Source organism: Mobula birostris, chromosome 14 (assembly GCF_030028105.1).
Source record: "Mobula birostris isolate sMobBir1 chromosome 14, sMobBir1.hap1, whole genome shotgun sequence".
Classification (NCBI taxonomy): Eukaryota; Metazoa; Chordata; class Chondrichthyes; order Myliobatiformes; family Myliobatidae; genus Mobula; species Mobula birostris.
The window spans coordinates 94,098,999-94,122,168 of NC_092383.1; the positions used below are offsets into that span (position 1 = coordinate 94,098,999).

General features: G+C 48.2%; 1 protein-coding gene across 1 annotated transcript in view; it reads right to left on the reverse strand.

Annotated features, from left to right (window-relative positions):
• Positions 1–21,736, reverse strand: part of LOC140210119 (uncharacterized) — a 62,253-nt gene extending 40,517 nt beyond the window's left edge. Inside the window, exon 1 of the mRNA XM_072278963.1 lies at positions 21,023–21,736. Within this exon, the coding sequence (XP_072135064.1) occupies positions 21,023–21,122 (100 nt within the window). The 5' untranslated portion in view covers positions 21,123–21,736. The remainder of the gene's footprint in view (positions 1–21,022) is intronic.
• Between the last annotated feature and the right edge of the window lie 1,434 nt (positions 21,737–23,170).

The window sequence follows — 23,170 nt, forward strand, 5'->3', positions numbered from 1 at the left end:
ACACAAGCTTCTCCACCACGACAAGGTGACAGTCCACGGAGAGGCGTCTTTGCTCTGTGGGCCACTTCTTCAGAACGAAGACCATCATCCTTGACCTCGGAGGATAGCCACGACAACGACGATTATAATGTACCGCTGTCGCAAAGCAACTAATTTCATGACATATTAAACCTGATTCTAATTCTGTACTCATAAGACATGCTCTCTAATCCAGGCAACATCCTGGTTAATCTCCTCTGCACCCTCTCTAAAGCTTCCTCACCGTTCCTATAATGAGGCAACCAGAAATGAACACAATCCTCCAAATTTGGTCTCATCAGGGTTCTGAAGAGCTGCAACATTACCTCGGGGCTTTTGAACCCAATTCTCTGACTGACAAAAGCAAACACACCATACGCCTTCTTAACCACCTGATCAACTTGTGCAGCAACTTCGAGCGATCTATGGACGTAGGGGGATGAAGAAGGGGCATAAAGCGGGGAGATGATAACGGACTGAAGGAGAACGAATTTAATTGGAGAGGACAGTGGATCATGGAAGAAAAAGGGAAAGAGGAGGGTCACTAGAGACAGGTGAGGAGAAGGGGTAGAAGGGGAACCAGATTGGTGAATGGAAAGGAAGAGAACTAGGAGGGGAAGGAATTACCAGAAGTTGGAGAAATTAATGTTCATCAAAGATGTCAGGTTGGAGGCCATCCAAAGGGAACATGAGGTGTTGCTCATGCAACCCGAGTGCGGTTTCATTGTGGCAGTAAAGGAGGCCGTGGACCAACATGTCAGAATAGGAATAGGAAGTCAAACTGAAAAGTGTGGCCGATGGGACAAGTGCTTGATGACGCAGTCCCCCAATTTGTGTTGGGGCTCACCAATGTAGAGGTACAGTGGATGACCCAGGGCAGACTTGCGGATGAGTGTCGCCTCACCTGGAAGGACTGTTTGGGGCCCTGAATGGTGGTGAGGGAGAGGTGTAGGGACTGGTGCAGCACTTGTCCCGTTGCAGGAGAGGCAAATGGGCAAGGGAGTCACAGAGAGAGCAGTCCCTCTGGGCAGCAGCAGATAGGGGGAAGGGAAAGATGTTCTTCCTGGCAGGATCCCATAGTTCAGGAGAACTAGATGTTGACAGGCTGTTTCTCATGCAACTGAATTTGATACAAAAAGCCTAGGTTTAAACACTGAGATGTGTGCACTTGTGATAAGACTACTCTCTGCACTGAGGAAACAGGAGAATCTGCAGATGCTGGAAATGCAGAGCAAAATGAAGCAGTGGAGGCTACCTCAGTAAGTATCTTTAAGACAAGATTGGATAGATTTTTGCACAGTAGGGGAATTAAGGGTTATGGGGAAAAGGCAGGTAGGCACAGATGAGTCATGATCTGATTGAATGGTGGAGCAGGCTCGACGGGCCAGATGGCCAACTTCTGCTCCTATCTCTTATGTTCTTATGTTCCTATGTGAAACACATACAAAATGCTGGAGGAGCTCAGCACGGGAGCAGAGTGGTTAGCACAATGCTTTACAGTACAGGTGACCTGCGTTTGATTCCCACCGCTGCGTGTGTAATTTGAACATTCTCCCTGTGGCCACGTGGGTTTCCTCCGGGTGCTCCAGTTTCCTGCATCTCAATGAACAAATAACTAAATCCAGAGAGAGGAATAACTGGTTAATGTTTTGGGCTGAGATCCTTCATCAGGACTGGTGAAGGGTTTCAGCCCAAAACATGGGCTGTTTATTTCTCTCTGTAGATGCTGCCTGCCCTGCTGCGTTCCTGCAGCATTTTGTGCGTGTTTCTCTACGCTGAAGCAAGGTTAAACCCAAGATAACGTCAGCATGGAGACACAAGTGACTGCAGGTGCTGGAATCTAGACCAACAAACAATCTGCAGGAGGAACTTGCAAAGATAATGTTAGTGTGGCTCATTATGCAGAAATGGAAACCATCTCGAATGTTGGCATCTTCTGTGAACAGAAGGCTGAAAAATGTTGCTAAACTAAAAATATTAGCTCATCGGAAGAGCATGTCAGAGGGTGAGAGAGAGATTCAATCTAGTCTGACTGGAAATGTTTGCCATAGCCAAGAATGGAGTCTAACCGGGTAAATCAGTAAGGAGTTGTGTACAACAGGCTCACAGCAAACAAGGAAAGATGTCCAAGTATGTGATTAGAGACTAAACATTTCTGGTTGATAGCCTTCTATCAGAATGAGGAATAGTTAAATGTAAAGTTGATGGCTTTAGAGGGTAGAAGGTAGAAGGTGGGAGGTGGGATGTGGATGTCGGGGAGAGGTGAGTGTTGGGAGGGAGGTGGGTTTGGGTCAAGGCCACAAGGGAAAGACTAAAATGGGAAGAGTCTGAAGGGCAGTCATTCCTGTCAAGAGGGGAAGGGGAAAAATCACGGAAGCAGAGACTGAGATTGGTTTGAGATTTGGTTTCATGAGCTGGTTTACACGGTCCCTTCTGGAGCCCAAGCCGCAGATGCCAGAAATCCGAAACAGAGCCAGGGCACACTGGCAATGCTCAGCAAGACGGGCAGCCTCCGTGGGGGAGAGAAACAAGGTGAACATTTTGTGCCCAAAGGTCTCAGACAGAGCTGTGGAAAGTCAGAGATTGGGAGAGAGTGGGAGGAGGGAGGGAGGGGGAGAAATAGGGGGAGATTGGGACAGGGAGGGAGGGGTAAGGAGGGTGAGAGGGAAGGACAGAGAGGGAGAGAGGAAGAGAAAGAGGAGGGGAGAGACAAGGAGGGAAGAGGAGTGGAAAGCGAGAAGGGGAGTGGATGAGAGAGAGGGGGAGAGGGTAGAGAGAGAAGGGGGAGGGAAGGGACAGAAAGAGATCAAGGGGAGAGGGAGGGAGAGGGGAGTTGGGAATAGAACAGCAGAAGTGTATGTGATAGGGTGGAGATTAAATGTGATAGGATTTACCCAACGCTGTCAGAACACTATGTCGCCATAGCTGTAATGTGCAGATGGATGACCATGTGTTGTTTATTGAACTTACACTGGACACATTAGGGGTCTTGGATTGGGAGTGAGGGGGAAAGAGAGACAAGAACCAGAAATGCGGGATCACCCCGGACTGACAGAATCCCAGATCTTGGTAGGACTAACCACCCTCCTCACCCAACCCCACCAGCTACATCTCGTTGACCTCAACGGTACTGATGTGCAGGAGTCTGTGGACAGCAAGGTGCAAAGAGGATATCAGTGACCGGGGCAGGACAATGGCAAATTTATAAAGGGTCATATTCAAAGATAAGGTTGATTGGTTCCTGATAGTGAGGGCATCAAACAAGAAGGCAGGAGAGGGAAAATAAATCAGTCATGGTCAAATAGCAGAGCAGACTCAGGCTGAATGGCCTGATTTTGCTCCTATGTCTTATGGTCTTAAATGGAAATTAATTCAGAGTTGGAAAAGGGTGTGCAAAATGATATTCAATACACGTAGGGCATACAGAGATGCGAAAGAGCACTGGGGTCCTGGAGCATACCTCCACAGCTGGTCAAGTGGGTAAGTGGTTAAAAACATGTATGTCTTGTTTTTCTTCACAAGCTGAGGCAGGCAAGGGCAGGAGGTCCTGCTAGAGCTGTACGCCACACTAGTCAGGCTGGCAGCTGGCTCTCCGAATCTGTGGCCGCACACGATCTGCTGGAAGAGCAGCAGGTCGAGCAGCGTCTGCGAGGTGGAGGGAACTGTCGCCACGCCGGGATGAAAGGCTGCGTCAGCTCTGGGAGTGGAGAGGGTCGCTGGGTGGAGATTCCCAACCCCTCCCACACACCCGCCGAGTTCCTCTAGCAGATTGGCTGTTGCTCCAGATTCCAGCATCGAAATCTCTTGCAGCTCGAACACTATTTACAGTTCCGGTCACCACAGTGTAGGAAAATTGCAATCGCACAGGAGAGGGTGTGGAGAGGACTGATGAGGACCAGATAATTGTAGCAACAAGGAAAGACTGGAGAGGCTGGGGGTGTTTTATATAGAATTAAGGAGGCGGAGGGAAAGTTTCTGTGAGATTCAGAATCACGTTTAATATCACTGGCATATGTCATGAAATTTGTTGTTATGCGGCAGCAGTACATTGCAATACATAATAATATAAACTATAAATTACAATCAATATCATATATGTATATATGTTTTTATGTATAAGTATATCATCAAGTGCATGTCATATGACATGGGTCATCATGATCTCATGACCATAATTGTTCTTGGCAAATTTTTCTAACAAAGTGGTTTGCCATTGCCTTCTTCTGGGCAGTGTCTTTACTAGACGGGTGAGCCCAGCCATTATCAATACTCTTCAGAGATTGTCTGCCTGGTGTCAGTGGTTACATAACCAGGACTGGTGATTTGCACCGGCTGCTCATACGACCACCCACCACCTGCTCCCGTGGCTTCACGTGACTCTGATCGGGGGCTAAGCAGGTGCTACACCTTGCCCAAGGGTGACCTGCAGGCTAGCGGAGGGAAGGAGCATCTTACACCTCCTTTGGTAGAGACGTATCTCCATCCCACCACGCAGTACTGTATATATAAACTGAAATTAAATCAGTGCAAAGAGAGCAAACAAAGAAGTAAAACCTACAGTGAGATAGTGTACATGGGTTCATTGTCCATTCTGAAAACTGATGACAGAGGGGAAGGCGGCTTCAGTGAGGTTTATTACATGAACAGAAAAGACCTATTGCCCAAAGTCGCTGCAGGACCGGATGGTGTCAGTACCAGGGTGCTCAAAGCCTGTGCCCCTCAGCTATGTGGAGTACTTCACCATGTCTTCAACCTGAGCCTGAGGCTCCGGAGGGTTCCTGTGCTGTGGAAAACGTCCTGCCTCGTCCCTGTGCCAAAGATGCCGCACCCCAGCGGCCTCAATGACTATAGACCGGTGGCATTGACCTCCCACATCATGAAGACCTTGGAGAGACTTGTTCTGGAGCTGCTCCGGCCTATGGTCAGGCCACACTTAGATCCCCTCCAGTTCGCCTACCAGCCCCGACTAGGAGTTGAGGATGCCATCGTCTACCTGCTGAACCGTGTCTACGCCCACCTGGACAAGCCAGTGAGCACTGTGAGGGTCATGTTTTTTGACTTCTCCAGTGCGTTCAACACCATCTGCCCTGCTCTGCTGGGGGAGAAGCTCACAGCGATGAAGGTGGATGCTTTCCTGGTGTCATGGATTCTTGATTACCTGAATGGCAGACCACAGTACGTGTGCTTGCAACACTGTGTGTCCGACAGAGTGATCAGCAGCACTGGGGCTCCACAGGGGACTGTCTTGTCTCCCTTTCTCTTCACCATTTACACCTCGGACTTCAACTACTGCACAGAGTCTTGTCATCTTCAGAAGTTTTCTGATGACTCTGCCATAGTTGGATACATCAGCAAGGGAGATGAGGCTGAGTACAGGGCTATGGTAGGAAACTTTGTCACATGGCATGAGCAGAATTATCTGCAGCTTAATGTGAAAAAGACTAAGGAGCTGGTGGTAGACCTGAGGAGAGCTAAGGTACCGGTGACCCCTGTTTCCATCCAGGGGGTCAGTGTGGACATGGTGGAGGATTACAAATACCTGGGGATACGAATTAACAATAAACTGGACTGGTCAAAGAACACTGCGGCTGTCTACAAGAAGGGTCAGAGCCGTCTCTATTTCCTGAGGAGACTGAGGTCCTTTAACATCTGCCGGACGATGCTGAGGATGTTCTACGAGTCTGTGGTGGCCAGTGCAATCATGTTTGCTGTTGTGTGCTGGGGCAGCAGGCTGCTGAGGATAGCAGATACCAACAGAATCAACAAACTCATTCGTAAGGCCAGTGATGTTGTGGGGATGGAACTGGACTCTCTGACGGTGGTGTCTGAAAAGAGGATGCTGTCTAAGTTGCATGCCATCTTGTACAATGTCTCCCATCCACTACATAATGTACTGGTTGGGCACAGGAGTACATTCAGCCAGAGACTCATTCCACCGCGATGCAACACAGAGCCTCATAGGAAGTCATTCCTGCCTGTGGCCATCAAACTTTACAACTCCTTCCTTGGCAGGTCAGACACCCTGAGCCAATAGGCTGGTCCTGGACTTATTTCCTGGCATAATTTACATATTACTATTTAACTATTTATGGTTTTATTACTATTTAATTATTTATGGTGCAACTGTAATGAAAACCAATTTCCCTCAGGATCAATAAAGTATGACTATGACTATGGCTATGACTATCAAGCGGCAGAGAATTAAAACTATTATCAGAAAAGGTATGAGAGGAAACGAGGAGAAAATTTTCACCCAGGGGGGAGGGGGTTCTGGAATGGGACCCTCCCCACATTTAAACAGCACCCAGTGTATAGTTGCAGGGTGTCAACATTTCAGAGGATCTGTTGTGGGCCCAACACATTCATGCAATCACAAAGGAACCATGACATTTCATTAAAATTTTGGGAACTTTTTGTATGTCACTGAAGATTCCAGCAAGTTTCTATAAATGTACGGTGGAGAGTGTTCTAACTGGTTGCATCACCATCTGGTATAGAGGCTCGAATGCACAGCATCGGAAGAAGCTGCAAAGGGATGTAATCTCAGCCAACTCGAGCCTCCTCCCTTCAATGGTATCTTCAAAAGCCAATGCCTCAAGAAAGTGGCAGCCATCTCTAAGGACCCTCACCATTTAGGATATGCTCTCTTCTCGTTACAGTCATCAGGGACGATGTGTAGGAGTCTAAACAGCCACACTCAGAGATTCATGAACACCTTCTTCTCCTCCGAAATCAGGTTTCTGAATGGACCATGAACCCATGAACTCTACCTTACTATTTTACTTTCTTTGTACACAACTTATTTTTTTATATTTCTTATTGTAACTTCAAGTAATTGTTACGTATTGTACTGTGCTGCAGGTTTCATGAGATATGCCAGTGATAATAAATATGACTAATTCTAGAACAAGGGAGCTTTGTTCTTGAACAAGGAGCTGCCCATTTCAGATGGGCATGAGGAAGAAAGTTGTCTTTCAAAGACTTATGCTGTACTGCTGCCAAAAACATCAAATTTCACAACATATGTCACTGATAATAAACCAGATTTTGAAGGTTGTATTAGCTTTACACACAGTAAAATCCATTGTTTCCCTCAAATCAAATAAGTGAGGATATGCTGGGGGCAGTCCGCAAGCATCACTATGCTTCCAGTGCAAAGATAGCGTACCCACAACTTACTAATCTTAACCCGTACACATTTGGAATGTGGGAGGAAAGGAGTGCCTCGAAGGAAACTCACACAGTCACAGGGAGAAACACACAAACTCTTTACAGAAAGCAGCAGGAATCGAACACCGACAGGAGAATGAAGATTATATTAAAGAAGGTTATAAAGTTATGAAAAGGCATTGAAAAAGACGGATTGTAACAATCTTTTCCCCAGGGTTCATTTGTTCGTTACGTGCCGTCTCATATGACTTGGGCGATCGTGGTCTTTCCATGACCATGATTGTTCTTGGCAAATTTTTCGACAGAAGTGGTTTGCCATTGCCTTCTTCTGGGCGGTATCTTTACAAGACAGGTGACCCCAGTCATTAACAATACTCTTCAGAGATTGTCTGCCTGGCGTCAGTGGTCGCATAACCAGTGATCTGCACCGGCTGCTCATACGACCATCTACCACCTGCTCCCACGGCTTCACATGACCCTGATCGAGGGGATAAGCAGGTGCTACACCTTGCCCAAGGGTGACCTACAGGCTAACGGAGGGAAGGAGAGCCTTACACCTCCTTTGGTAGAGATGTATCTCCACCTTGCCACTCACCTCCCAGGGTAGAGAATCCAAAACTAGAAGGCATAGGTTTAGTGCAGGATTTCCCAACATGTGGTCCACAGACCCCTTGCTTAAAGATATTGGTCTATGGCATAAAAAAAGGGTTAGGAACCTTTGATTTACGGTGAAAGGGGAAATATTTAAAAGGGGCCTAAAGGGCAATGTTTTCACCCAGAGGATGGTGAGTATATGGAACGAGCTCCAGAGGAAGTGGTTGAGGCAGGTACAATCGTATCATTTAAGAAATTAACTGTTTCTTCTGAAAATATCTGGTTTGATCTCCTACAATGGATAATATTTCGACAGAGATGTAGACTAATCAAGCCTAGGAACTAATGAGTAAAGGCAGGAACAGTCTGAGAATACAATCCCTGAAAAAGCTGCAGAGATGAGAACATACACTAGGTCCTTGCCTTTCTCTCCACCCATATGAGTCACTGGCATGGGCAAAGACCTGGCACGTGAAGTTCAGCATGGGAAAACGGGAGATGACTTGCTGGCAGAAACACATAGCAAGTTATCTAAATGGCAAGAGATGGCAGAGATATTTGACAAACGCACACAGAACAGTGCAGGCCAGGCAGTACCTACAGTATGGAGAGGAATAAACTGTCAAAGTTTCAGGCCGAGACTCTTCACTGGGGGAAGATGCCAAAATCAGCTTTAGTATTATTGGCATATGTTATGAAATTTGCAGCAGCTTTACAGTGCAAAACATACTAATTAAAAAAAAGACAAATATATATAAAATTGGGCAGGCACTTATTTGGGACAAATCTTAAAGAACAAAAACTAATCAAGAATATAGCCGGGATTCCCTTCGTTTATTTGGGACACTATGCTGCTTAATTGGGACAGCAGAGGAGATGCCTGCCGAAGCTTCTAGCTTGCATCAGTCACGTCCAATTGTGTGGCTGTTAGACACTACATTGGGCTTAGAGTGAACAGCTTTTAAATAGCATCAGTTGTGCGTGTTTGTGTTCAGAAACCAGTGATTTTTGATAGCTGGCAAGAAATAAGCAGCAAGACAATCCAGAACTGTTTTGCTCACTGTGGCTTCAAGCACTCAAGCTAGGAGATGCCAGAAATGGCCGGGAGTGAAAATAAAACAGTGGGGGGAGTGTGTGGGTGATGGACAGATGGGAACAGTGGGAGGAGGGGACCCAGTGGGAGGAGTGTGTGGGTGACAGACAGATGGGAACAGTGGGAGGAGGGGACCCAGTGGGAGGAGTGTGTGGGTAACGGACAGATGGGAACAGTGGGGGGAGGGGACCCAGTGGGAGGAGTGTGTGGGTGATGGACAGATGGGAATAGTTGGGGGGGGGGACCCAGTGGGAGGAGTGTGTGGGTGATGGACAGGTGGGAACAGTGGGGGGAGGGGACCCAGTGGGAGGAGTGTGTGGGTGATGGACAAATGGGAACAGTGGGGATGGGGGAGGGGACCCAGTGGGAGGAGTGTGTGGGTGATGGACAGATGGGAACAGTGAGGGGATTGGACCCAGTGGGAGGGGTGTGGGGGCGATGGATGGATGGATGGGAACAGTGGGGGGAGGGGACCCAGTGGGAGGAGTGTGTGGGTGACAGACAGATGGGAACAGCGGGGGAGAGGACCCAGTGGGAGGAGTGTGGGGGCGATGGACGGATGGGAACAGTAGGGGGAGGGGACCCAGTGGGAGGAGTGTGTGGGTGATGGACAAATGGGAACAGTGGGGGGGGAACCCAGTGGGAGGGGTGTGTGGGTGATGGACAGGTGGGAACAGTGGGGGGAGGGGACCCAGTGGGAGGAGTGTGTGGGTGATGGACGGATGGGAACAGTGGGGGGAGGGGACCCAGTGGGAGGAGTGTGTGGGTGATGGACAGATGGGAACAGTGGGGGGAGGGGACCCAGTGGGAGGAGTGTGTGGGTGATGGACAGATGGGAACAGTGGGGGGAGGGGACCCAGTGGGAGGAGTGTGTGGGTGATGGACCGATGGGAACAGTAGGGGGAGCGGACCCAGTGGGAGGAGTGTGTGGGTGACAGACAGATGGGAACAGTGGGGGGAGGGGACCCAGTGGGAGGGGTGTGTGGGTGATGGACAGATGGGAACAGTGGGGGGGAGGGGACCCAGTGGGAGGAGTGTGTGGGTGATGGACAGATGGGAAGTGGGGGGCGGGGACCCAGTGGAAGGAGTGTGTGGGTGATGGACAGATGGGAACAGTGGAGGAGGGGACCCAGTGGGAGGGGTGTGGGGATGATGGACAGATGGGAACAGTGGGGGGAGGGGACCCAGTGGGAGGGGTGTGTGGGTGATGGACAGATGGGAACAGTGGGGGGGAGGGGACCCAGTGGGAGGAGTGTGTGGGTGATGGACAGATGGGAAGTGGGGGGCGGGGACCCAGTGGAAGGAGTGTGTGGGTGATGGACAGATGGGAACAGTGGAGGAGGGGACCCAGTGGGAGGGGTGTGGGGATGATGGACAGATGGGAACAGTGGGGGTGGGAAGGGAGAGAAACAGGATGATGGGGGTTTGGGCGAGTGTTGGAGGAACTGGGTAGATCAGGAGGAGACAGAAAAGGGACAGAGGGTGGGGGTGGTGGCATAAGCCTAATATTGACAGGATGCGCCTCAGTTAGAGCAGACATTGGTAAGACCACATCTGGAGGGCTAGATAGAATTGTAGGCTCCTTATTTAAGGAAGCATTAAAAGCAGTTCGAAGATTTACTCGGCATACATCTGGTTCAGAAATCAGATCAGCCACAGTCTTAGTGAAGAACAGACAGAACCTGTTCCTGTTCCTCGCCCACTGCATTCTAATTCCTGCACCAGGACCTGTACTTATCACAAGTCCTGGTGATGTGACTACTGACGCCAGGCAGACAATCTCTGAAGTGTATTGATAATGGCCGGGGTCACCCGTCTTGTGAAGACACTGCCCAGAAGACGGCAATGGCAAACCACCTCTGTAGAAAAATTTGCCAAGAACAATCATAGTCATGGGAAGACCATGATCGCCCACGTCATACGACACAGCACATAATAATCAAGTGACCAGGAAAACATATTCGGCTGCTGTAGGAATTTTCTTGGCTGACTCTTACATAATTGACAAACCTATTTTTTTATAAACTCTATCAAAAATAAATCACATCACGCATTGATGCACAAATCCCCGAACTGCAGAGCGAGGGTGATCATTATAAATAATCAAACATTAGTTGATACTTAATAGCTTAAAATCTCATGGGGTTTACAGCGCAGTTTGCTCATTGCAATGCACGTTTCCCAGGCAACCTGAGCGACTAAGCACTGTGTAATATACACACTCAACTGGGAGAAGAGGCAAACAAACTATTAGCTTTATTGGCAGAGGGAGAAGTACAAAAAAAGATTGGTATGCTGCTGAATAATGCATCAGTCACATCACGTCTGGGAAACTGGGTGTAACTCTGCTTGCTAAAGGAAAGGACAGATATTGGTCTCAATGAACCAACATTTGTTTCATAGCCACAGGCCATTCAGCCCAGTCAGACTTACATTTACTAACTTTCTCCCAACGTAATCCGTACATCATATTCCCATCACCCAGGACATGCTCCCCCTCGCTGCTGCCATCAGGAAGAAGGTACAAGAGCCTCAGGGATCGGACCAGCAAGTTGAGGAACAATTATGATCTCTCAACCATCAGACTCTTGAACCAGGGGGGATACCTTCACACAACTTCTCTTGCCCCATCATTGAACTGTTCCCACAATCCATGGATTCACTTTCAAGGCCTCTTTCATCTCACGTTCTCCATATTTATTGCTTTTTAAATTATTATTTCTTTAATTTTGTATTTGCACTGGTTGTTGTCCTCTGCTCTCTCCGGTTGAATGCCCCAGTTGGACAATCTGTCATTGATTCTGTTATGGTTGTTATTCTATAGATTTATTTCAGCATGCCCGCAAGAAAATGAATCTCAGGGTTGTATATTGTGACATAAATGTAATTTGTTACTAAATTTGTTTTGATATACACCCAGTGGCCACTTTATTAGATACACCTATACAGCTGCTCGTTAATGCAAATATCCAATCAGCCAATCACATGGCAACTCAATACATAAAAGCACGCAGACACGGTCAAGAGGTTCAGCTGCTTTTTCAGACCAAACATCAGAATGGGGAAGAAATGTGATCAAAGTGACTTTGACCGTGGAATGATTGTTGGTGCATCTCAGAAGCTGTTGATCTGCTGGGAGTTTCACACGCCAACAGTCTCTGGAGTTCACAGAGGAGGGTGTAAATAGCAAAGAACAGCCAGTGAGCAGCAGCTCTGTGGGCAAAAACGCCTTGTTAATGAGAGAGATCGGAGCAGAATGGCCCAGATGGGCTCAAGTTGACAGGAAGGTGGCAGCAACTCAGATAACTACTTGTTACAACAGCAGTGTGCAGAACAGCATCTCTGAACGCACAACACATCGAACCTTAAAGTAGATGGGCTACAGCAGCAGAAGACCACAAACGTAGACTCGGTGGCCAACTTATTAGGTACAGGAGCTTCATAATAAAGTGGCCTCTGAGCACAGAGAGATACAGCACTGAAACAGGCTCTCTGGCCCATCTGGTCCATGCAGACTAAGATGCCTATCCAAAATAGTCTCATCTACCAGTGTCTGGTCCAGAACCTTCTCAATCTTGTCTACCAATCTACCTGTCCAATTGACTTTTAAATGCTGTTAACGTTCCTGCTTCAACCGCTTCTGCTGACAGCTCGTTCCACAGAGATACCACCCTTTGCAGGAAGAAGTTGCCCCTCAGGTTCCTATTGAATCCCTCCTCTCTCAGATTAAACCTATGCCCTCTAGTACATTGAAGATGGAGATTTTTTTTAAAGATTAGCTTTATTAGTCACACAAACATCGAGGCATACAGCAAAATGAGGCATTTGTGTCAACAACCAACACAGTCCGAGGACGCGCTGGGGGGGGGGGATAGCCCCCAAGACTTGCCACACCTCCAGCGCCGACATACCAACCCTAACCCATGCACCTTTGGAATGTGGGAGGAAACCAGAGCACACCGAGGAAACCCACGCGGTCAAGGGGAGAACATACAAACTCCTCATAGGCAGTGGTGGGAATTGAACCCAGGTCACAACGGTGTTGTGCTAGCCCCTACGCTGCGTGCTCTCCACTGTAGGGGCACAGTGGATGCTCCTCCACTGGAACTGCTCGTTCAGGTAAGTAGGAAATACCTCACTAAACTCCTGCTCAGCACTAACAAGGAAGTGCATCTGACCATCGTCAAGTCAAGTCACCTTTATTGTCATTTCAACCATAACTGCTGGTACAGAACATAGTAAAAATGAGACAATGTTTTCCAGGACCATGGTGCTACATGAAACAATACAAAAACTACACTGAACTACGTAAGAAAAAACACAAAAACTACACTAGACTACAAACCTATCCAGGACTATATAAAGTGCACAAAACAGTGCAGGCATTAGAATAAATAATAAACAAGACAATAGGCACAGTAGAGGGTGCAGTAGGTTGGTGTCAGTCCAGGCTCTGGGTTGGGGGAAGAAACTGTTACATAGTCTGGTCGTGAGAGCCCGAATGCTTCAGTGCCTTTTTCCAGATGGCAGGAGGGAGAAGAGTTTGTATGAGGGGTGCGTGGGGTCCTTCATAATGCTGTTTGCTTTGCGGATGCAGCGTGTAGCGTAAGTGTCTGTGATGGCGGGAAGAGAGACCCCGATGATCTTCTCAGCTGACTTCACTATCCACTGCAGGGTCTTGCAATCCGAGACGGTGCAATTTCCGAACCAGGCCATGAATGCAGCTGCTCAGGATGCTCTTGATACATGAACAGTTATAGAAATTTAAGTTATGTTACTCAGAAGTCAGCTAGTTTTTATTATATTATACTTATTGAGATAGTGTGGAATAGACAGTTCCAGCTCTTCAGGCTGCACTGTCTAGCAACCCCCGAATTAACCCTCACCTAATCACCAGACAATTTACAACGACCAATTAACCTACCAACCGGTGCATCTTTCGACTGTGGGAGGAAACTGTAGCTCCCGGAGGAAACCTGCGCCGTCACGGGAAAAACATGCAAACTCCTTACCGACCGCGGTGGGAATTGAACCTGCCACTGTAAAGCATTGTGCTCACCAGCACGCTACTGTGCCGCCACGGTCAAGTTCAGCAGAGTTTGTTGGGAAATATTTGAGCACTATATTGGCACGTTATGAAGCTGACACTGCAATCATTAAAGCGGCTTTTGGCAGTCAAAGCCTGACCAAAAAGTGCTCCAACCTGATGCTATAAATATCGATTTCTCTTTCTCGTAAAAAAAATTCCCTCTCCCCTCCCCTCTTTTTCTATTCCCCACTCTGGCCCCATACCTCTTCTCACCTGTCTGTCACCTCCCCTGGGTACCCTCCTTCTTCCACTCACCTCTCCTATCAGAGTCCTCCATTTTCAGCCCTTTACCTTTCCCACCCACCTGGTTTCACCTATCACCTTTTAGCTATCCTCCTTCCCCACCCCAACCCGACCTTTTTATTCTAGTGTCTTTCCCCTTCCATTTCAGTCCCGAAGAATCTCGCCCTGAAAAGTCAACTGTTTATTCATTTCTATAGATGCTGCCTAACCTGCTGAGTTCCTCTGGCACTTTATGTGCTTTGCCTTAAGCATCTTCCTGTTGGGTTGTGGCTCATGTCTAGATCGGCAGGCAACAAGAGTTGGCCAGAGCTGGAGTCGTGTCTGCAGGTCTGGTCGCCGTACTACAACAGGGAGGCTACCGAGGGAATGACAGGGCTATCACCAGGACTGGAGACTTCAGACTGCTTCTTCACTTCCAAGGATGCTGTCTGACCTGCTGAGTTCATCCGGCATTTTGTGTTTGTCAGATTGAGGAGTCTCCTGGTTTGGTGAAAGTTGTCCAGGCCAGAGGTCTGTTCACTAACTTTACTCACCCATGGTAAGCTCTTCACTAAACTTGCAGGCTGCCCAGCACAATCCCCGCAGATTTGATTTGACGCACATTACACATTTCATTGTATGTTTCAATGTACGTGCAACAAATAAAGCTAATCTTTAACCTTCAACACTCCTTATTAAACTTCTCCCAAAGCGAAAAAGAAAACAGGAGTTGCTGGAGGAACTCAGCAAATCAGGTGCCATCTGTGAAAGGAACAGATGGTTGACATTCTGGGTCGAGACTCTTCATTTGGACAGAGGTAAAGATGAAGGGTCTGGACCTGAAAGGTTGAAGTGAATTCCCTCTCTACAGATGCTTCTTGACCTGCTGAGCTCCTCCAACAGACTGTGCTTTGCTATAGGTTCCAGCGTCTGCCGATTTGTGTGTTCCCGCTCTCCGTGATGTCATTTCCAGAGAACAGGCTGCCCAGGTTATTAAAACTAACCTCTCAGGATTAACGACTTCATCAAGTCTCCAAACTCGCTTTAATTAAACGATCTTGACGCAGAGCTCCCGTGTGGGAAATTCTGGAAAACGGCAGAGTCGGCAAACTCGAGTTGATGACATTGTCAGAGTACCCCTTATACACCGGAGAATGAGATGCAAGCGGCAGAGATTAACTATGTAAACCCAGCTCCAGTCCGTCACAGTGGATCTCGAAGGATTATGTCAGATTGCAGGGAGTTCCCTGGGCATCGCTAATTAGTCAGAGTCAAAGACTCCTAGAAATAGGCTATTTGGCCCAACCCACCTATACTCACAATTTTATGTAATTCAATCTAATCCCCTCTTAACCCTCCTCCGCTCCAAGGGGAATGAACTCAGCCTCTCCAATCTCCTCATATCTGAACTGCTCCATTTTAGGCCATGTCATGGTGAGACTCTAGACACTCTCCACGGCTGTCACATCCTTGTGACCAGAACTGTGCGGAGTTCTCCAGCTGAGGTCTCATCAAGTTGCAGCGTACCCTGCCTACTCTTGTACTGCATGTCCCAACTAATGAAGGTGGACAGGAGGCATGTGGCTGGTAAACACCCACCACCCACCCCCCCAAGGCCAGCGAGTCCTGGGCTCGGAGGTCCATGTCAATCCAGGTTCGAGGTCGGCTCGGCAGGCACTGAGGGTGGAGGCCAGCGAGTCCTGGGCTTGGAGGTCCGTGCAAGTCCAAGGCTTCTAGAGTGGGAGGTCTGACTCAATGTGTGAGTGAGTGGATGAGTTGGGGGGGGTGGGTAAGGGGCTTGTTTTGCTGATATTTTATTTTGTTGTTGTTGCCCCCTTAAATGTGTTGGTTGTTAATGCAAATGACACATTTCCATTGTATGTTGCGATGTACATGTGATAGATCAATCCGAATCTGACTTCCTCACTGTTACCTGTCGTCTACTTGATGTTTGAGTAATCTTGTAAACAACAAAGAATCAAACAATACATTTACGTAATTCATTACAGATTACACGTAAAAGTACATGAATGGCATAAGTCATCACACTACCATGTGACACGCGTGCACCTCACTTAAAGTAACGAAGTTATGCTCACATTTTGGACTCCTGAGTCTTCTTTTTGAATTAATTTAATGTTCTGAAGTTACAAAACATTATCTACCTGCACTGGTTTTTCAATAAAGCATCGATGTACTCCAAGGTCTCTCAATGTCTCAGTACTCCCCAAGAATCTACTACTCAAGATATATATCATGGCCTGATCAGTACTCCAAAAATGTTCTGCCTTACATTCGTCGGGATTAAACTTCATCTGCCATTTCTCAGCCCCTTTCACCAACGCATCGACATCTCTTTCTATCCTAATACTACACTCCAAACTGTTAACATCTCTTAAACACAAGAGATTCTGCAGCTGCTGGAAATCCAAAGCAGCACACACAAAATGACGGAGGAACTCAGCAGGATAAGCAGAATTCATGGAAATGAATAAACAGTCAACGTTTCGGGCAGAGACCCTTCTTCACGACTGGAGGAAAGGGGAAGAGGTCAGAATAAAAAGGTGGAGGAAGGGGAACGAGGCTAGTCAGAAAGTGATAGGTGAAGAGTTGGAAAGGTAAAGGGCTGCAGGTGAAGTAATCCAATAGTTGGAGAGTGGACTGTAGGAGGAAGGGAAGGAGGAGGGGCACCAGAGGGATGTGAAAGGCAGGTGAGAAGAGGCAAGGGGCCAGAGTGGGGAATAAAAGAGGGGATGGGAAGGGAAACATTTATTACCAGAAGGAGAAATTGATAGTCATGCCATCAGGTTGGAGGCTACCCAGACGGAATATAAAGTGTTGCTCCTCATCTTGGCACTGATTCATCAGCACTATTCTTCACAGGTCCATCAGAACGAGGAAACATGCAGTGAAATGGTAAGGCGAATGAAATGAAAGGCGAATGTTTTGCTGGCATTTATAGCGAGAGGATTTGAGTACAGGAGCAGGGAGGTACTACTGCAGTTGTACAAGGCCTTGGTGAGACCACACCTGGAGTATTGTGTGCAGTTTTGGTCCCCTAATCTGAGGAAAGACATCCTTGCCATAGAAGGAGTACAGAGAAGGTTCACCAGATTGATTCCTGGGATGGCAGGACTTTCATATGAAGAAAGACTGGATGAACTGGGCTTGTACTCGTTGGAATTTAGAAGATTGAGGGGGGATCTGATTGAAACGTATAAGATCCTAAAGGGATTGGACAGGCTAGATGCAGGAAGATTGTTCCCGATGTTGGGGAAGTCCAGAACGAGGGGTCACAGTTTGAGGATAGAGGGGAAGCCTTTTAGGACCGAGATTAGGAAAAACTTCTTCACGCAGAGAGTGGTGAATCTGTGGAATTCTCTGCCACAGGAAACAGTTGAGGCCAGTTCATTGGCTATATTTAAGAGGGAGTTAGATATGGCCCTTGTGGCTACAGGGGTCAGGGGGTATGGAGGGAAGGCTGAGGCGGTGTTCTGAGTTGGATGATCAGCCATGATCATAATAAATGGCGGTGCAGGCTTGAAGGGCCGAATGGCCTACTCCTGCACCTATTTTCTATGTTTCTATGTTTCTAAATGACCCACACAGTCCAAGGATGTGATGGGGGCTGCCCACAAGAGTTGGCACGCTTCCAGTGTTAATATGGCATGCCCACAACCTACCAACCATAACCTGTACCTCCATCGAATGTGGGAGAAAACCAAAGCACCCAGAGGAAATCCAAGCAGTCACAGGAAGAACATACAATCTCCTTACAGCGAGCAGTAGGAGTTGAACTCCGATCTTACCACTGGCGCTGTTATAACATTACGCTAACCGCTTCACTACTGTGCCACTGTTATAATGTTACACTAACCACTTCCGTCCCACTGTTATAGTGACAAGCTAAACACTACCGTGCCACAATTATAACGCTATGCTAGCCACTAACCGCTACACTACTGCCCCACTGTTGTAGTGTTACGCTACCGTGCCACTGTTACAGCGTTATGCGAGCCACAACTGTGCCACTGTTATAACATTACACTAACTGCTGCCCTACTGTACCACTGTTATAGCGTCATGCTAATCACGACACTACCGTACCACTGTCACAGCATTAAGGTAACCGTTAACCGCTTCCCTCCCGTGCTGTCCCTGTCAATTGCCCAGTCAATTTTGGATCCAGTTTGCTAACTTGACCTGGATCCAATTGGTCCCAGCCGTTTGAACCAGTTTCCCACGTGGTAGCTGTCAAAGGCTTTACCAAAGTCCACGTAGATCACATCTACTACCCTGCCCTCATCAACATCTGTCTGCTCTTCAAACAGTTCAACCAAATTACTGAGCAAGATCTGCCCTTCACAAAGCCACATTGTTTGTCCCTGCCTTCCCAAGAGATCATTAATATCTCCAGTACCTTCCCTATCACTGATGTTACTACAGTCATCAGGCTTTTTCCTACTTGCAAAGTGGTGCCGTATTGCCATCCTCGAAGCCCGACGGTCGATCAGAGGTGTGGAAGTCAAACCTGATGTTGGAAGCCTGGAGTCTGGACCTGTCCTGGAATAGGAGGACAGTGTGTGTACATAAAGGGGCTCATTTTGCTGTTGTTGTTTTACTGCTTGTTGTGCTCTGCACTGATTTACCAAGCATTGTGGGCAGGCCACGATGGCGCCAGAATGTGTGGCGACACTTGCAGGCTGCCCCCAGCACATATTTGGGTGTAGGTTGTTAACACAAACAACACATTTCACTGTATGCTTCAATGAATCTGAATCTCCAGTCACCTGGTATCTCACTGGTGTTCAAAAAGGATTTAAAACATCTTAAACAGAGCCCCAGAAATCTCCTCCCTTATTTCCCATAGCTGTGTGCAATAAATTTCATCCATAAGACATAGGAGCAGAATTAGGCCATTTGGCCCTTTGAGTCTGCTCTGTCTTTCCATCATGGCTGATTTATTATGCCTCTCAACCCTACTCTCCTGCCTTCTCTCTGTAATTTGTGATACCCTGACTAATCAAGAACCTATCAATCTCCATTTCAAAATGGACCCAATAACTTGGTTTCCACAGTCATCTGAGGCAATGAATTCCACAGATTCACCGGTCTCTGGCTAAAGAAATTCCTCCTCATCTCTGTTCTAAAGGGACATCTTCTATTCTGAAGCTGTGTCCTCTGGTCCTAGACTGCCCCAATGTAGGAAACCACCCTTCCCATGTCCACTATTTGATGGGTTTCAATGAGATCCCGTCCCACCCCCCATGATTCAAAGTGCAAAGTAAATTTATTATCAAAGCCCGCACATCATAAGAGGAATAGATAGAGTGGATAGCCAGTGGCTCTTCCCCAGGGCACCACTGCTCAATACAAGAGGAGATGGCTTTAAGGTAAGGGGTGGGAAGTTCAAGGGGGATATTAGAGGAAGGTTTTTTACTCAGAGAGTGGTTGGTGCCTGAGTCAGTGGTAGAGGCAGATACACTAGTGAAGTTTAATTGACTACTAGACAGGTATATGGAGGAATTTAAGGTGGGGGCTTATATGGGAGGTAGGGTTTGAGGGTCGGCACAACATTGTGGGCCGAAGGGCCTGTACTGTGCTGTACTATTCTATGTTCTATGTTCTATCATCATTCACAACTCTGAGTTTCACTTTCTTGTGAGGTTATTCAATAAACCCATACAGTATTAGAATAATAATCACAATAGAATCAATGAAATCCAGGCACCAACTGGGCACTCAACCAGAGCGCAAAAGACAACAGACCGTGCAAATACTAAAATAAATTAATAGTAATAATAAATAAATAAGCAATGAATATTGAGAAGATGAAAGAGTCCTTGAAAGTGAGTCCATTTGTTGTCGGAACATTTCAATGATGCAGCAAGTGAAGTTATCCCCTTCGATTCAAGAGTCTGGCGGCTGAGGGGGAACCCTCAGAACCGTTCTCCTAAACTCCAGCGATCACAAGTCCAGAGCTATCAAACACTCCTTATACGTTAACCCTTTCATTCCCAGGATCATTCTCTTGAACCTCCTGTGCACCCTCTCCAACGCCAGCACATCCAGGTCCTGAGGATTCACCCATCTGTATGCCCACTGAGGTGTCCAGTACCTCTTTCTTATTTACGGAGACCTACACCCACCCCTTCAATGAATCTTCAAACTATAAAGTCCAACTCTGGGAGCTTGCTATGGACTTGTAGTCTGGTACGTACGCTTCATTATAACAGTGGCTAGATTTTGTAGGTAGTCCTGGGCGGTACAAATCTGAGAAAACCGAGGCCGTAAAAGGGCGCTATAAAAATGCACGCCTTATCTATTTCAAGTGAAATTTTGGTTGGGTGGGAAAGGGGTCAGGCAGACCCCGTGGGACACAGCGGACAGACCAGGGAAAGGGAGTCTCCGGACACCAACAGGGGGGAGTTTCGTCCAACGAGCGGACTCGGCGACCACCGCAAATTCGGCCGCGAGATAAAACGTGTGGGAAATTCCAGCCACCGACCCGGCTACGACACTTCGATCGCCGGGATCCGGCGACCCGCAACATGTAAACTTTCCGTGCAGGGGCCCCCGCGACATGCAAATCCCCCCGCAATACGCAGTTAATCCTCCTCACTTGCGCCGTGAACCCCGCGATACCAATCAGACACACCATTTGCGTCATAAACCCAGAGACACCCCCCCCCCGGGAACACCGCGATACGGAAACCCCGCGGTACGCAACACCTACCTCCCCCCCACACACACACCCCGCATTCCCCGGGACCCCGCAACTCGCATCAGCGCTCCGGGCCCACCCTCCCCACCCTCGGGGGGCGGATTCCACTCACCAGGTTCCCGGTCCGACACCGGGGCCACCGTGTACAGCGAGGGCGAGCTCCGCCTCCGCAACAGCCGGCTCAGGGTCTCTCCCGGCCCCGACTTTCTCATCGCCGCACGTCCGCGCTGCAGCGCATCGCTTCCAGAACCAGAACCAGAACCAGAGCCGGAGCCGGACGCGAACCAGTCCCTCCGCACCTGCAGCGCACCTCGCCTGCCCGTCAGTCAGTCACTTTCCCTCCTCACGCCAGCTCAGCTCTCTGTAAACACACTCTCTCCCTAAGCCGTCTCCCTCTCCCTAAACCGCCCCTCTATTCGCTCTCCCCCCCTCCCAAACTCAGTCTCTCTCCTCTGAAATCTCCGGCAATCTCCTTCACTCTTTCTTCCCCTCCCTTTTAAACTCGCTCTCCGTGACTGTTTTCCTCTCTAAACTCAGCCTCCCCTCTCTTTCAACTACCTTTCCCTTCCCCTCCCTGAAAACTACCTTGTTCCTCCGCCCTCTCTAAACTCGCGTGTCCTAGTGCCTGCCTCTCTGACGACGCCACTCGCCTCTGAGCTGCACGGTACAGTATCTGCACTGCCCCCTCGCAGCCGACACCGGAGAGCGCTGGGGAAACCAGCCGGGGACCTGATCGTCTACATTCCAGAGTTCTGAGCGAGATGGCTCAGCGTGATCATCTCCGAGAATACTCCAGATTCCGGAGCGGTTCCTGCCCTGGACAGTGAGCGCCTGACGTCTGTCCACCCTCCCAGGGCAGGGATTAGTCAAAAACCGGAGAAAGTCTGCAGATGCTGGAAATGCAGAGCGACACGACACACACAAAATGCTGGAGGAACTCAGCAGGTCAGGCTGCATCTATGGAAAGGAATAAACAGTCGACGTTTTGAGTCACGACCGTTTAGGACTGGAAAGGAAGCAGGAAGACTCCAGAGAGGGGGGAGGAGGACTAGCTGGAAAGTGATAGGTGAAGCTGGGTGGTAGGATGATAAGTTATTGGGCGTACCTGCATACACAGGCTATGGACACCATTAAAGTACTGTATGCAATATGGCTTTGTTAGGGGAGAAGATAAAAGAAATTAACATCGATGCTGGAAATCTAATATAATTTGGGATGGGTTTATCTACACAAAAGCATAACACTTCACAGCACCAGAGGTCACTGACTGGGGTTCATCTTCTGTTGCTCTCTGTGAGGAATTTGTACATTCTCCCATGGCTGTGTGGGTTTCCTCCGGGAGCTCTGGTTTCCTCCTGCATTCCGAGGACCTACGGGCTAGGGTTAGTAAGTTGTGGGCATGCTGTGTCAGTGTTGGAAACTTGGTGACTCTTGCGGGCTGCCCTCACCACATCCTCAGATTGTGTTGGTCATTGACACAAAATGATCCATTTCACTGTGTGTTGCAATGTTTCAATGTACATGTGGCGAATAAGCATTGTCGCATCCACAGTAATGTGCAAAGGCTTAGGTACCCAAGCTATATATACTGTATATATGTGCCTAAGACTTTTGCACAGTGCTGTAGTCATTTTATGATTTACACTGCACTGCTGCCCCAAAAAAAACCCCAAATTTCACAACATAAGTGGGTGATGATAAACCTGATTCTGATCTGGGTCTCTATTGAGGACTGAGAGTGGGAAGGGGGCAGGGAGTGGGGAATCGTGGTTGAGAAAAGGGGAAGAGAGAGGGGAGGGAGCAGGAAGCAACAGAGAGACATTCTGTAATGATCAATACACTAATTGTTTGGAATCAAATGACCTTGCCCGGTGTCTCAGGGCTGGGTGTGTCTGCACCTGTGCCACCCCTGCCACTGGCACTTCTCTGCTACCTGTCCCACACCCCTCCCATGGCATTCCACCCTTGCCATTCCCAACACCCTTTGCTCCCGCCAGATTTACAAACTCATTCTCTGCTCCATGTTGACAAATACAGAACCGTGCAAAAGTCTTAGGCACGCTATCTATATATATGTGTGTCTAAGACTTCTTGCAGTTCTGTCGCTACAGTGTAAAGCATTATTTTGGACGAGTCACAGAGTATTACAGCCCTTCGGCCCAACTCCTCCCTGCTAATCCAGGTTGCCCGTATTTGGCCCATCGCCCACCAAGCCCCTCTCCTCCATGTACCTATCCAAATGACTCTTCAATGTTGCAAT